Raw genomic sequence first — 16,585 nt, 5'->3', positions numbered from 1 at the left:
AGCAAAAACCTGATGTTTGTTGAGATCAGTTTTTTTGTTTTGTTACTTTAGGATTGGTTCTAAGGACCTCACACTTCTCCCTGTGGTAACAAAGAACCTTAACAATAGTTCTTGATTTTAAGTTTGGTTAGGGTACAGAGCCATAATCAAAATGCAGAGCAATTCAACAATGTTCTGACAAAATGTGTTTTCTATGAATGCCTGTAAAAGAAAATTTTTAACAAAGGGCATACAAAAAAATTTGAAACTTATTTTCATCACTGTCTCCAAAATTCATGTTGTAAACATAAAGGTACAGCCTCTCAGCATTCCAGTTCTCTAAAAGGTGGGAAAGAAGAGTATGTAACACACAGTTTGTGGTGTCCTATCAACTAATGTAGCTATTCTATGACACATTAAAATAACAAAGGAGGGATCCCTGGGTGGCGCAGCGGTTTGGCGCCTGCCTTTGGCCCAGGGCGCGATCCTGGAGACCCGGGATCGAATCCCACGTCAGGCTCCCGGTGCATGGAGCCTGCTTCTCCCTCTGCCTGTGTCTCTGCCTCTCTCTCTCCCTCTGTGTGACTATCATAAATAAATAAAAATTTAAAAAAAAATAAAAATAAAAAAAAAATAAAATAACAAAGGAAGTACCACTTTTTTTTTTTTATTGTTCTACATGTCCTACCTAGAAATAATTTTTCTTGAAACATTTTATTTAGACTGTTACCTCTCCATGGAGCAGTAGGTGTTGTTTCCAAGCCATGTTCCAGATACTGCCTAAGTTCGCCAGCATGTTTAACGAGCAATCTGAGTAAGCGCAGTGTGGCCATCACAATCACATCATCAGTACTCTGCTCGGCTCTGTGACTTAAATGTAGCCTCGGGTCATCTTCATCTAAAGGAACCTAAGGGTGAAAGATGAAAGGCAGAAATAAGAATACTATTTTCATTTACTAGGAAAGAAATGTCAAATACATATTCTTAGAACTGAACATTGTGCTACTAACCTGACCAGCGTTGAGTTTGAGGAAAGTAAAATATGCACTACAAGACAGCTTGTACAGGCTGAAGATTCTATCTACAACCTTCCTCCACACTTTAATAACTCCTTCTGTTGCACTGTCATCAAGTTCTGAAAGCCATGGGCAGCTTGAGATTAGCTGACGCCAGATAACCTCAACCATGTCATCTTCCTCGTTATCTTCGTTTTCTGTTATCTGAAGCGTTATATCTTCATCCTGAAGAAAATGTGGGCATAATGTGCTATTTTTTTTAATACAAACAGAAAAGGGGGGGAGGGAGGGGAGATACATGATTTTCCTATCCTATGAAAGCATTTTTCTCATTTATGAAAAATTAAGTTACTTCACATTTAGCCTTACACATGCTAAATGTCAATATGCTCCACTGTATGATCTATTTACTGATTTACTAACAAAGGGTAAAAGACTGTTTTTTGGTACTTTAAGTGCTTCTAAGTTACAACATAATATTCTGCCTGGAGAACATTAAATTTAATCTGTTCAAAAATTTGAGGCTTGAATATATACAGAATTCACTCACAACAGATTTAACTCTTTATAGTAAAGGGCACATACATAATAACAGCTTTGGCAGACATGACACATGCTGAAGCGTAGAGCAAGATGAGTCAGTACAGCTTAGCCTATGAAATAAAATCCAAACTTTTAAAGTCTCTTAAGTACTCAATTGCAGTAACATTCTAGAATTAAGAGAATTCTGAGGTGAAATCCTATAGCTATAAATCCTACAGCTCATTTAGTCTATTAGCTTTCAACTCTAGCTATGAATTGGAATCACCTAGTAAGCTTAAATATATATATATACCCATGTCCCACTCAGAATATCTGGAGTGGTATTCAGGCACTGGTGTACTTTAAAAGGTCCCAAGCTAGTGTTAAGAACCTAATTTCTAATCAAAACAATTAAAAGAGAAATTTAATTCACATAAAACCAACTTCACCTACTGTAACAGGACCTTAAGGAAATAATTTCTCAAGGTATTACATTCTTCTCAAAAAAGTATCATAATGCACTTTCATCTTAAAACTCAAAGTTGTGGGATCCCTGGGTGGCGCAGCGGTTTGGCGCCTGCCTTTGACCCAGGGCGCGATCCTGGAGACCCGGAATCGAATCCCACGTCAGGCTCCCGGTGCATGGAGCCTGTTTCTCCCTCTGCCTGTGTCTCTGCCTCTCTCTCTCTCTCTCTGTGACTATCATAAATAAATAAAAATTAAAAAAAAAATTAAAAAAAAAAAAAAAACTCAAAGTTGTGATTTGTAACAATAACTGCCTAAACCGCATTCAACATTTAATCAAGTATGTAATCAATCTCCTCAAAATCAATGAATTAAAACAGTGATCTTGACACCCTTTGTCCTAAACACTGTATGTTTTCCTTGCCTGAATCCCCGCTGGTCGACACACAGCCTGTCCAAGAATACCATATATTCTCTCTTTTTCTTCTTCAGTTATACTGTCTGGAAGCAGATTCTGAACTTCAGATTTTTCTCTAGGCAGCAGACGAACACCTTCTCCCTGACTATAAAAATAAAAATAAGTCATTAGTTTTGGCTACCAAAACATGTCAGCAGACATTTTAAATCTCTGCTTTGCTATGCATTAAATAAATTACACATTTCAATATACATACCTGGCATTGTCAACCACCTTTCTGCCCCACCTATAAGCCCAACTAGCCAATGCTGCCCAAGATTTGGCTACTTCAGGTGCCTGTACTGAAGACAGGTGATACAACTGTCCCAAAATGAAGTCAGGTTCTCCAACTCCAATATGTACTGCCATGAGGGACAAAAATAAAATAAAATAAAATAAATAATAATAATAATAATGAAAGGACTCAGCAATGTTACATTCATAAATTTCAAATCTTTTTTTTTAAAAGATTTTATTTTATTCATAAGAGACAGAGGGAGAGAAAAAGAGAGAGAGAGAGAGAGGCAGACACACAGGCAGAGGGAGAAGCAGGCTCCATGCAGGGAGCCCGACATGGGACTCGATCCCGGATCTCCAGGATCACGCCCCCGGCTGAAGGCAGCACTAAACCGCTGAGGCACCTGGGCTGCCCACGTTCATAAATTTCAAATTACATTCCTATCAATATTTTAAGGTTTTTATTATCTGTAAACTATCACTAAGTTCTAGAATATTACAGTATGAAAACTGAAGAACACATTTTTACTATGCTTTTCTAAAAGGCTAATATATTGAGATCAATCACTCAGCTTCCCAAATTAGCTTAAATTAGCACCCTTCAAACCACATAAATATCTTTCATGACACTGAACTTTATGTAAAACATTTCAGGAATTAGATGTGTTTACAATGCCTTGAATTCTAGATATGACTGGCTCTTTCCTCATAATTACGTTAAGCTTGGACATTCTGGCAAAATAATTTATAGGTGATCAGTATACAATCTCAGTCAAAAATTCATGAGGTAAAAATATCGTTACTCACAGTTTAGAAGTGAAGAAATCACCTGCTATAATGCAATTTGCCAATATAAGATTTATAATAATCACAAGACACATCCCTTATGAATATCGACTATAAAACATGTAGATTATAATTATTTTATAAGACCAACCTAAGCAATTAAAATCCTAGGCTTCATAACAACAAAATAGAAGTATATTCTCAATCAGCAAGGAGGTTAAATATCTCCCGCTCTGTAAAATCTGGACAGAACAAGCACTCCAACACTGAATCAACCACCCTATTTGTTAAGTATCTTTCTATTACTAGCACTAGTGTCAGAATGTGAAACTTTCATCTTTCTATAGTTTCTGGGCTCTACCAGCCAAGGAGACCATAGGCTACTCTTGTGTATCTATCTTGTTCCTTCCAGCGTGAGGTGGAATTTAGGTGTCTGGAACTGGACGGACCTTCTTGCCAGCAAAAACATCTAAGTCCATAAAAGCACTGTGGCTTGGGAAGGCCTGAGGAGTAGAGTTAAAGTGGCATCCACAGTGACATTAGATACTAAAGATATGTGTCTTAATTTCTTCTAGACTGTATAATAAAGTTCCATGCAAATAATTTTTGTGGGAAATTACAGCCAGTAGAACATTGTAAACATCAAAAATAGTGGACAAAAAACTTCTAAGACTGCTATTTTAAAGCTAATAAAATAAAGAAATCCTACCTGTTGATTCACTCTCAATCCGAGGATACTCTTCTTCCATTGTATTAACAGATGGCAGTTCTATTAAAGCGAGTATGTTTTTAGACAGAGTAGAAAGACCTGTGAAGTTCTGCTGTTGCTGAGCTCTGTAAACCTGTTTCAGCTGCCCTGAAATTTCTTTCCATTCTGCCTGGATCCATTTAGCCAATGTCAGAATTGACTTGGCAACTGCATATTCAGCTTTGGCAGACTTGCAGAAAGATATGGCACAAGAACTCAACATTTCCATTGCGTGTGTTGACTGGCCTACAGAAAACCGAAAACTAGCCCTTAAAAGCCTTATATGCAAATGTTAACAGTATTTCAGGGTAAAATAAAAATGTAAATTCAGTGGTAATCAACAATCTCTAGAAACATTTACTTTCATAAACTATAACAAAATTACCTCTTGTTAAAGCACCAAATTATAGAGATACATCAATTACAGGTAATTTATTATTCAAGATGCAAATGCTCTGTCATGGCTGAAAAAAATCAGCTTTTCTATTACTGCCTTACATCATACACATTAGCATTAATACACATGATTTTCATTTTAGTTATACACTAATCATAGTTCATTTTACTAACCTGCTGTATATAGCAATTTGGTTTTTTCAATGTCAAGTTCAGGCCCCCATTTCTCATCCACTTGACCTTGAGTTGACAGTTTTTTAAAATGCTGGACTAAATCCTGTGCAGTAGTAGTCTTTCCCAGCTGAACCTCACTACACTGTGCCAACAGTCTTGTTGCAAGTGACACATTCCCTCGTTTTCTAGCAAATTTTGCTGCTGTCAGACCTAATTCCATGAGATGGCTTCTAATTGGAACCGTTTGTTCTGGAGAAAAGAAAACATTTCATTAGTCCATGATTGGTCTAACCCAGACTGCACAGAAACACGGCCAAAAATTCTTCCCCAACCATTTACCCTTACCTACTAACTCTCTAAATAAAAATCTCATTTTTCATTATCTTTATTTTATTTTTTTATTTATTTTTATTTATTTATTTATTTATGATAGCCACAGGGGGGGGGGGGGGGGGGCAGAGACACAGGCAGAGGGAGAAGCAGGCTCCACGCACCAGGAGCCTGATGTGGGATTCGATCCCGGGTCTCCAGGATCGCACCCTGGGCCAAAGGCAGGCGCTAAACCGCTGTGCCACCCAGGGATCCCCTCATTTTTCATTATCTTTAAATCCCTAACATAGTACTTGGCATACAATAAACAATACATGTTAGTTGAAATAAATGTAAGCAAATGATGAAGCAGACAAAAAGTAAAAATCATCTGCTAGACAAAAAAAAATTAGCCTTTTAATTTTAGTTTCTGGATCTTTTTTACTAGTAAAGAGCCTAGGCCAGGATGCGTGTGTGGCTCAGTGGTTGAGTGTCTGCCCTTGGTTCAGGACATGATCCTGGGGTTCCGGGATAGAGTTCCACATCGGGCTCCCTGCAGAGAGCCTGCTTCTCCCTCTGCCTCTCCCTGTGTGCCTCTCATGAATAAATAAATAAATATTGAGAGACAGAGAGAGAGAAAGAGAGCCTAGGCCAAAGGGTGGAGAATGAGGATCCCTTTCTTCTTGTGTAAGTACCCTCTGCCCTCTATCATGCCATTCTCTACTGGTATACTCTTACCTTTCTGAAGAATCCTCAGTCTCCTCGTCCACTACCCATCTATTAAAATTGTTGTCCTCAAGGTCAGTCCTAGGCTCTCTTATCTTCTCACTCTGCATATTCTCCCTGGACAATATCATCTGCTCCGATAGCTTCAACTAATACAAATGCTGGTGACTCTTGAATCTTTATCTCCAGGCAGACCTGACATCCGAGTCCCACCTGCCTACCAGTCACCTACACTCAGGTATTTTAACCTGACACAAAAGTGCCTTGACACAGGCACTTTTAACATGTGTCAAGTGGAATCCATTTTCTACCACCCTGCAAACCTATTTCCTTCCCCTGTTTATCTTTTCAAGGAAAGGCACTGGCTACCTAAGCAGGTGCCTGCCAGTTATCTTAAGACTTTATTTGCAGCCCTCCTATCTTTTCTAATTTTTTTTCTATCTCTACTGCCACTACCTTGGCTACCTTTAGCAGCAACTTCAGCCTAACTGATCTATCTGCCCTGCCATCCTCTTCTAGTCCATTCACTAACCTGCAACTGAAATCATCTTACAGTTTAACTTCCCTTTAATGGCTTCCCACTGCCCCTCCGACAAAACCTCAACTCCTGAACTTGCCTTGAAAGGCACTGATGGCTTGCGTTTCATCCCAATCTCCATCTCCTTCAGCTTCCTCTCTTCCCACTCTCCTTTAGGCAAACTGAGTCACCTATGAATCTTTCATTATTGCAAGTGGTCTTCACTTGTTTTTCCCAACTGCCTTCCTTCTTATCCCCAACTTCCTCAGGTATCAGCTTAAATATTACTTCCTCCCCAAATCCTTTTCTGATTCCTAGGATTAAATTGGTGCCCTTGCTGTCGGTTCTTTTAACATCATACACATGTATTTCCATTCAGCACATCTTATTGCTGGCCCTTGTTTGATGTCAGTTTTCCCTACTAGACTTTAGAATCCAGAAACAGGCTTGCCTTGTTCACTGTTACATCCCAACTTCGAGCACAATACCTGGCACAAAGCACACACTTCATAAGCACTTGCTAAAGAAAGAAAAAAAAATTGAGAAGTAGAGTTCTGTCTCCAACTATAACCCCTGGGTTACTGACTTTTTATTCCAAATTTTAAAACTTGTTCAATAAGAGAAGGATGAGAAAGAAAATATTTGTAGTCCTATTATATGGTATGCTCTGTGCTATGGCTTTTATATGCCTTGTCTCATTTCCTACAATCCTTAACAAAAAAAAAAAAAAAATCTCCTGAGCAAGGCAATACTCATAACCAAAAAGGAAAAGTGACACAGAAGTTTAATGACTTGCCCTAAGGTCCTTCCATTTGCAAATGCTGGACTAACGATCCAACCCAAGTGTATATGGCAATGAGGATCCAGGTGAATCACAGTTTCCAGTAATCACTCAGCAGTGCAAGTCCATACCCCAGCAAAATCTTACTTGAAATTTATTTTTTAAAGATTTAAAAAAATATATTTTATTTATTTATTCATGAGACACACACAGAGAGAGGCAGAGACACAGGCAGATGGAGAAGCAGACTCACGCAGGAAACCCGATGTGGGATTTGATATCGGGACTCTGAGATTACGCCCTGAACCAAAGGCAGATGCTCAACCACTGAACCACCCAAGTGAATGAAAGCAGACGCTCAACCATTGAACTACACAGGCATCCTCCTTACTTGAAATTTAATATACCAGTGTATTCAGTAACCTTAGCTACTAAGTTTTCAATGAAAATTCTACAGAATTCTGGCAACTTTTCTATTTTTAAGCAATAAATTGCTAATTCCCTTTAACACAAAAGACATTTCTTTCTTAAAAATGAGACCTAGTTAAAAAAAAAGAGAGACTTAACTGATATTTATACAAATACTATTTCCCAATTAAAAAAATACTATTTCCCTAACTATTCATTTGGAGCATTTAAAACTTAACATTTAAAGTACGTTGTTTCTGACAAAGAACTTGTATCCAGAATAAATAAACAAGTCTACAACTTGATTAAAAATGGACAAGATTTGAACACTTAACAAAGCAAGATATACAATGGCCACTATGCAAATGAAAAGATGCACAATCTCATTAATCACCAGGAAAATGCAAATAAAACCACAATGAGATAATATTATACACTGGTGCCAGTGACTAAAATTAAAGACCAACACTACCAAGGATGTAGATGTCAGAAGAAATGTACAAATACTTTCTAAGAAAATGTCAAACTATTTTTAATGTTAAACTCTGTGACCCACTAATTGCACTTGTAGGCATTTAGTCAAGAGAAACACAAATAACCGTTCACCCAGAGACCTGTATATGAATTTCATAGTTTTATACATTATAGTCCTAATTTTAAAATAACTCCAATATCTACCAAAAGACCCAGAGATAAATTATGGTATATCCATAGAATGGGCAGTACTCAACAACAAGCAGGATCATAGTACTACTACATACAACAATGAGGAATCTTAAAAATAAAATGCTGAGCAAAACAAGCCTGACACAGAGAGCTATATGACTATATTTATATAAAACTTTAGTAAAGACATGTCTAATCTACAGTGATAAAAAACAAATCAGTGATTGTCCAGGACAGGAAAGACGGGAGAGGTGACTGGGAAGAGGCATAAGGAAACCTTTTGGGTTAAGATAAATTTTCTGTAACTTGATTGGATTGGTGGTTGCATTGGTGAAGGAAGATGTAACAAAACTCATGGAACTGTACACTTAAAATGTATAAATTTTATCTCAATTAAAACTATTTTAAAAAACCTAATTACCTTTTATCTTCTCCAACAACTGACTCTGGTACATGGTATATCTTAATGCCTGCATCCATGGCCTCACATCATGCTGTTTACATGAACGCAGGGCTTCACTGAAGAGTGGAATAAGACAATCCTGCCAGAGAAAAAACACAACTACTTAATGTAAATAGCTCCTTACATGACTGTAGGTTAAGGTAAGCTGCATCCCCCATAACCCAGCTATTCCAGGCTTATTTATCAAACTCTCTTCTTTATTCACTATATTCTCTTAAGTATTTTTTTTTTTTTAAGATTTTTTATTCATGAGAGACACAGAGAGAGAGGCAGAGGCATAGGCAGACGAAGAAGCAGGCTCCCTGCAGTGAGCCTCACCTGAAACTCGATCCCAGGACCCTGGGATCTTGACCAGAGCCAAAGGCAAACACTCAACCACTGAGCCACCCAGGCGCCCCTTCACTGTATCTTCTAACACAAGAGGGAACACACTCTAAGACACACTAAGAGCAAAATCTTTGCTATGCAAAAGAAAAAAAGGATTATCAAGTCCAATTTATCAATAAAGAACATTTTTATAAAAAATAAACAGCCTATTCGCTACAAAGCAGAAATTGAATTATAGAAAAACACAAAACTACTGTTTTATAAACAGTTTCTCAAAGATTATAATTCTCCAGGGAAGGGCTCATCTTTGGTTAAACTTTAGCCTGTATGGGAGGAGAATGAGGTGTCCTCATTATTAACTTTTCTAAGTAAGCTCTTTGCCCAATGGGGGGCTTGAACTCATGACCCTGAGATCAAGAGTCAATGCTCTACCAACTGAGCCAGCCACATGCCCCTGAGAGTGTCTGTTTTAATCAAATCTAAAATTTACAACACCTGTCAATGGAAATATATCTATATACACCAACACTTCTTCTGAAAAGAAAAGAAAAGAAAAAAAATTAAGCAATTAGCCATCCTTGAAATGATGTAACCTAGGTTCCTTCATCTGTCTCACACACTTCTCAAATGAAATTGTGCCTGAAAACGGCATTTTAGATTTCGGAATTTACTACTTGTCTATTAAATGCTACAAATGCTACTTTAAAAATTCAATAAGGTCTTAAGGCAGGCACTTGGGTGGCTCAGTAAGTTAGGTGTCTGACTCTTGGTTTGGGCTCAGGTCATGATCTCACAGGTCTTGGGCTCGAGCCCCACACTGGGCTTCAAGATCAGTGGGGACTCAGCCTGAGATTCTCTCCCTCTGATCCTTCTCCATGTGTGTGTGCTCTCTCAAATAAATAAATAAAACGGGATGCCTGGGTGGCTCAGAGGTCGACTGCCTCCGTTTGGCCCAGGGTGTGATCCTGGAGTCCTGGGATCGAGTCCCACATTGGGCTCCCTGCATGGAGCCTGCTTCTCTCTCTGCCTGTGTCTCTGCCCCTCTCTCTGTGTCTTTCATGAATAAGTAAAATCATAAATAAATAAATAAATAAATAAAATCTTTAAAAAACAAAAATTCTACACGGTTGCCTATTAATGTTCAGAATAGCCTGATAGGAATACACAAATACACACCTCTGTTGAAAGTCTGTTAGAAACTGTGTTCTCCAAAGCAGAAGAGCAATACAGCTGTAAGGTGCTGAGAACTGGCAGAGACTGTGAAACTGTTAAAGTAGAAAGTCTCAGTGGTCCGATAGCTATGCGGGAGGTTTGCTTCAAGTACTTCACCACGTTTCTGCAACAAAATATTTACTGTCAATTAATAAATGAGATTTTCCATCCTGTGTAATCACTGAAGGGATGAGGCAGTTTGGCAAGATGCTACCATAGTGGCATCCAAGCAGGAGAAAGAAAAAGGAGCTGCCCATCCTTTAGTAAAGTGACATAAGCAAGTCAAGACACACTTCTGGGGATTTCTACAGTTTATTTAGTTTCAACTCTATATATGTTGACAACTGACATTAACTTATCATATGACCTCTACAACTAAAATGAAGCTATCATGACTAACACTGTCGCAATCTGGTAACTGACTCATCCACAGTACATACATTTATCATATGGTATACAGAGTGCAAATTATCTTCTTTAGGATTAAACTTACTCAGTTATGGACTGCCACTTCTGATCTTGTTCTATGTGGTTTAAAGCAGTTGCCAAACAAACAGAACTTCTCAACAACTGAACTTCAATGGATTTCTGAAGTTCCCTTGGATCTGGACTTAACATGTTAGGAAGCAGTTTCTTCATATCTACAGAAGTTAAATAAATTCCATTAAGTCAATTTGCTTTTAATGCATAAGACTGATAAGACATTTTGCCAGTATTAAAAAGTTATAGCCAATGAATACATTCTTTCATATTTAAGTTCAGCAGCTGAAAACTATGATTAAGCATTTCTGATAGCTACATAAAAATTAAGAGTCCACAACTGAAATTGTATTTCAGACCTGCCTCACAACAGCTGTTTTCCAAAGTTTAAAAAATCAGTAAACCAACCTACATTTAAAGGGGCAAATCTTACTGAATCTAGCAACTCAATGCTAACACACAAACTACTCACAGTACTAAATTTAGTGTAATATTTTACAGAAATGTTCTAGTTAACAAACTACATTAAGAGGTCAAGAAAAATACTTCACTTAAACACTACTTAAACTTTTTCAAACGTGGATAGATAAATCCCAAAGTTTTACAATAGTTTAATTTTACTTGAAACTGTTTTCATTTGCCAAATCAAATATAAGTAAAACAGCCCTAAGTGTGTTCCTTCACACAGGATTCTTCCCCAAATTAAATGTACAAAAACTTCCAGTTTTTTCCAATAAAATACTAAACTAAACATTTTGAACAACTTGTCTATAAAACACGTAACTCTAAGATTATTATTTCAAATACCTATTTTCTCTTTTGATCCTCCAGCAAGTAGATTGATATTTTCTCCTGGTAACAATTCTAATTGCTCAGTACATTCAACAAATTCTCCAGATTCAAAACTGCTTAGTGATCTGTAATTAGAATACCAGTTAGTTTGTATCACACCTATGCAGTCTGTGGCATCATTAAAAAAAAGTAGAATTCTAGAAAAAGACAGCACAGTTACACAGCATTCTCTTGAAAAAGTTCTTTCCACGTGGGCCATCATTTCTATTTTGTTTTTGTTTTTTGTTTTTTTGTTTTTTAAGATTTTATTTATTTATTTATTCATGAGAGAGAGAGAGAGAGGCAGGCAGAGACACAGGCAGAGGGAGAAGCAGGCTCCATGTCAGGAGCCTGACGCGGCACTCGATCCCGGGAGTCGATCCCAGGAGTCCAGGATCGCGCCCTGGGCCAAAGGCATGCGGTGCGCTAAACTGCTGAGCCACCCAGGGATCCCCTTATTTCTATTTTGAAGAGGCGACTACCAGTTTAATTAGCACTAAAATGGGCAGCCCAGGTGGCTCCAGGGTTTGGCCCTGCCTTCAGCCTGGGGTGTGATCCTGGAGAACTGGGCACTGGGCTCCCTGCATGGAGCCTGCTTCTCTCTCTGGCATGCTCTCTCTCTCTCTCTCTCTCTCTCTGGTCTCTCATGAATAAATAATTAAAATCTTAAAAAAATAATGATTAGCACTAAAATTGGAGTGGCAAACCAGAAAGCCACAGCTATAGTCATTCATCCAGTTTAGCATACTTACCTTCCATGTTTCCTTCCTGTTTTTGTAGCCTATTATCCCTGGGTCCCATCCGACAAACTGAAAGACCTCTGCAGGGCAATGCCAACATCTGATTCGCCCCAAGCTAGCTCTAAATTCACTATGTGGTCCCATCCCCCACTTAAAGCCCAGGCCCCTGGAGGGCTCCTGTCCCATCCTGTCCTATCTCAGCCTTCCATCCTCATCTTGCCTCCTGTCACTGCTGGCCTCCCTCCTTCTCTCCCTTCTCCTACATGTTTCATGAAGGCTGTTTCTCTTCTTTCAAATAACTCTTCCTTTCCATTTCCTTATGTCATCTGAAAGTTGCGGTACCTCTGAAACGCCTTTAGTCCTGTAGCATCAATGCTAAGACACGAGGTCTTTTCCTAGCTCTCTACTATTGCTACTTTCAGATCACTCACTCTGTTCCCATTCCTATTACAGCAGCTTTCCAACCAAGAAGATAACTCAGTTTCTCAATCTCTCTTTTCCTGTCCCTTTCACAGTTCCTGTCCCTTTCCAGTTTCTCAATCTCTCTTTTCCTGTCCCCTCTCTTATAATGCAGCCTGAATCCAGCACTGGAACAGGACATCAATGACTGCATCTGCCTCCCCCTTATAAGCTCCAAGCCCGGACCAAGACAACCATATGCCTCTCATTGTGAGCCCAACTGATAACTGCCAGGTTTGATGAAATATCCTTATCATTCCTGCCAGTATGGGGTCTGAGTCTTCTCTAGTGGCAGGTTCCCTGTATCTCCACTAGGCTCTACAATGTCTTTACACTCTCAGCTAATGACTGACTCCTCAAAATACACACAAACACACACAGAGCCCCACAGGCTTTCATTTCCTCTCTTCTTACCCTTAATCCATCATCTACCCGCTTCCAAAACTCTGTGTATATCAAACTGCTTTCCTTGGGTGCGAAGAGGTGGAGCCCAGTTAATCTTTCAATCAACAGTATCATGTTTCTTCAACTCTGCTTTCTAGTCACTCCTTCCCCTGAGCTTAAAAGAACACTTAATCTCTCCAATACTTCAAGTAAATATACAACATTCTCCTCCAGCCACAGTTTCCTCTCACTGGCTTCATGAAAAACTCACTATCCAAGTAGTCTAATCCAGGTAGAAAATCTACTTCTACTCAAGTAGAAAATCAAAAGCTTTCGTATCTAACTAAGTTAGGACAAGTTTCTTCACTCCATAGTATCAACGTGACTGCTTCTCCTTGCTCTACAAAGCTTTTCTTGTGTGCAGTCTCTGGAGCTTCTGACAAGACTGACTACCCGAGTCTGGTTCTCTTACATATCTTCCTTTCCTCACTGTCTTTGTATTTTTATCCATGGTTTCCTCTCTCCTCCTAAAACAAAGATGCTGGTAAAGATTCTGACCCTGGCCCTCTTTACTTTGCATTCACCCACACCCAGAGCTTTATGTATAATTTTGTGGCTTACATAGGCTCTGGAGTAGAGAGGGAAAAGAGGGCTTTTTACTGTCACCTACATGCTTGTGATTCCCCCAAATCGTTCTCTAGCTTAGACTTTTCTCCTTTGTTCAAAATCCAATTCTTAACTCCTTATGAAACAATCTCCTCTGCATGTTTCATATGCACCTTAAACACACCTCCTTGTTCTCTGTGCTCCTACTTCAATAGTGTCTATTTTCCCCCTCTACCTTTGTCCCACAGATTAATGGTCTACATGGGAACACCCCTGCCATCCACCTCTTCACAACACAGGAGAGTGAACCAGGAAGTCAGATCATGACATGCTTCTTGTTCAAATCTCATCTACAACTTTCTATCTTATTAAGAGTCAAAAGTCCTTCTCATAGTTCTCATCTACCCTCTACCCTTACCTCTTATTATTCACTCTGCTTCAGTTAACAGTGGCCTCTAGGGCATTTCCATTATGCTTTTATCAGATCTGTTTTTTCAAGTCTTTGCTCAAATGTCATGCTGATGGCATTCCCAACCTTGTCGGTGTTTTTTTCTAGAAAGGAGTTCCTCAAGGGTCAGAATTCGTTTCATGAAATGCTGCACCCCGCTGACTGGCACACAGTACATGCTCAGAGGAGAAATTACCCATTAACATATTTGCTCTCTAGAAGGTCAGCTTCTCAATGGGAAGGACTATTAATGACCCCTGTATCCCAGCCCCTTTGGGGTACACAAATTTTGAATTAAGGGATTAAATTCACTACATACTTTTTGGAGTTTTCTTTAATTTTAATATTTCAGTAATCTCTATATCCAATGTGGGACTTGAACTCTTGACCCCAAGATCAAGAGTCGCATACTCTACCAACTGAGCCAGCCAGGCATCCCCAGTACACTTTTTTCTAATTAAGGGATTAGTAGATGAGCACAGGAACAGGGAGAAGAAAAAGACAAGAAAGGGAATTTAATTTACAAATGCTCATACATTCTGCCCTCTTTAGAACAAATAAACCAGTCATCAAACCTGACTCTTTCTAAAACAGTAACAAATTTCTCTTTATATTTTGTAAGCTTTAAGAATCAATACCAAATGACTGTTTCAGCAGGGACAAGACCGTTTTTCAGCTGCACAAATACCTTCCTCACCTCTAATGTTGGTTTCTCATTGTGGTCATTCTTAGCAGTATTTTTAGAACTTCAAATATCTCACAAAATAGTAGCTATGAGCAATATTAAATATTTTTCTGCCACAGAGGAAGACTTTAAAGCCACTGAAAATTCATTTAACTGAAAAAAGTCCTTACTTGATGTAGTTGAAATCAGCTTTCAGATTGAGAGAAGTGCTGCTGGTCGTCTTCTTCAGGTCGTGGACGGCATTCTGCCACTCCTGTACGGCCGCCCAGTCAGCAATCGAGATGTAGCACTCACAGGCTTTATTTCCCAAATAATTTATGACCTCAGGGGAAGAGTCAGTTGGCTTGGACAGCACCGTTTTTCTGGATTCACCTGAGTGAATATATTTTATAAAACAGAGAGAGATATCCAGGGCACTTTAAAATATTTTGAAGAGCAAAGAAATCTAAAAATATAAAAGTAAGATCATCAGTACAAACTATCTGGCTCTAACTGTTTAAATTCTGGATCCTCACCATTCAGAGAATGTTTGGGGCTGGCGCTGTTACGCCCAGTGTTGGCTAATGTGAGAACAGATTTGTCGAAGCTGGAGATGCAGCAATCGACACCCGTCATGGCACACAAGTGCTCCTGGTACTCCACAGAGGCCTTTTCAAACCTGTAATGAAAATTCAGTCTTTATTTAAACAAATAAAATCTTTTTTGAAAGAGGCAGTATAACAGAAAATATTAAGTACACAAAGGCTAAGTAGAAAAATAAATTTAAAAAAAAAAAAAGAGTTCATAGGGGTACCTGGGTGGCTCAGAGGTTGAGTGTCTGCCTTCAGTTCAGGGTGTGATTCTCGTGCTCTGAAGGTAGATGCTCAACCACTGAGCCACCCAGGTGCCCCTATTATTCAACTGTTAAGGATATAAATTGGAAACACTTTTCTGTACAGTGACTTAGCAATGGAATGTATCATGAGCCTTATGGTCTCTAGCCTTTCTTCTAGTAAACCAACTTGTAGGAGTCAATTCAAAGAAAATAAACACAACTGTAAACTATAAAGAGTTAAGTGCCATAGTGCATTAAGATTAGTAAAAAATATCAAAACTAACCTTACTGTCCAAGAATAAGGAATGTTAAGTTATGGCACACTCACAAAAAATACAACTGTGTCATTAAAAATAACATTATAGAATGTTTAACATAGCAAAATATTTTTTAAAATATTGCTGAGTGACAAAAGCAAAATGAGGTAACCAACAGAAACAGCTATTCCCCAGGAAAAGTGGGGAGAGACTGTATGTGAAAGGACAAAAAAAAAAAAACTAAAAAGGCATGTACACCAAAACTAACAGTTATCAATGGCAGATGGAATTATGAGCAGTTCTTTATTTTTCCTACATTTTCTAGATTTGGTAAAACTGACATAAATATATAAAGACTATTATGGTCATGTTCATTTACCTAGAGAAATCAAATGGGTTTAAATGCGGAGTGCATAGGGCTAATGAGCAAGTACTCTAGCCATAAAGGGTAGTTTGTACCAGACTCTGACACGAAAGGTTATTAAGGATCAAGTTCAAAAATATTTATAAAATGACTAGGGAGTGCTTCGTGGTTCAGTCAGTTAAGAGGCTGACTCTTGATTTAGGCTCAAGCCATGATCTCATGGTTATCAGCTCGAGCCCCAAATCCAGGCTCTGTGCTAGGCATGGAGCCTGCTTGGGATTCTCTCTCTCCTCTTCCCTCTGTCCCTCTTCCCTGCTCCTTCTCTAAA

General features: G+C 38.7%; 1 protein-coding gene across 6 annotated transcripts in view; it reads right to left on the bottom strand.

Annotated features, from left to right (window-relative positions):
- SMG1 (SMG1 nonsense mediated mRNA decay associated PI3K related kinase) overlaps positions 1 to 16,585 on the bottom strand; it is a 105,497-nt gene that overhangs the window by 36,071 nt on the left and 52,841 nt on the right. For all 6 annotated transcript variants that reach the window (XM_072753767.1, XM_072753769.1, XM_072753772.1 and 3 more), the window contains 12 exons: positions 15,338 to 15,480; positions 14,993 to 15,194; positions 11,477 to 11,586; positions 10,683 to 10,830; positions 10,154 to 10,313; positions 8,609 to 8,729; positions 4,781 to 5,029; positions 4,172 to 4,456; positions 2,657 to 2,801; positions 2,407 to 2,545; positions 990 to 1,220; positions 710 to 887 (listed from right to left, as the gene is read on the bottom strand). In XM_072753767.1, coding sequence (XP_072609868.1) covers positions 710 to 887; positions 990 to 1,220; positions 2,407 to 2,545; positions 2,657 to 2,801; positions 4,172 to 4,456; positions 4,781 to 5,029; positions 8,609 to 8,729; positions 10,154 to 10,313; positions 10,683 to 10,830; positions 11,477 to 11,586; positions 14,993 to 15,194; positions 15,338 to 15,480 — 2,111 coding nt within the window. The remainder of the gene's footprint in view (positions 1 to 709; positions 888 to 989; positions 1,221 to 2,406; positions 2,546 to 2,656; positions 2,802 to 4,171; positions 4,457 to 4,780; positions 5,030 to 8,608; positions 8,730 to 10,153; positions 10,314 to 10,682; positions 10,831 to 11,476; positions 11,587 to 14,992; positions 15,195 to 15,337; positions 15,481 to 16,585) is intronic.

This window comes from Vulpes vulpes, chromosome 3, assembly GCF_048418805.1.
Source record: "Vulpes vulpes isolate BD-2025 chromosome 3, VulVul3, whole genome shotgun sequence".
Classification (NCBI taxonomy): Eukaryota; Metazoa; Chordata; class Mammalia; order Carnivora; family Canidae; genus Vulpes; species Vulpes vulpes.
Note: the sequence above shows the minus strand (reverse complement) of the source record. Positions and strands in the feature narration are given on the sequence as shown.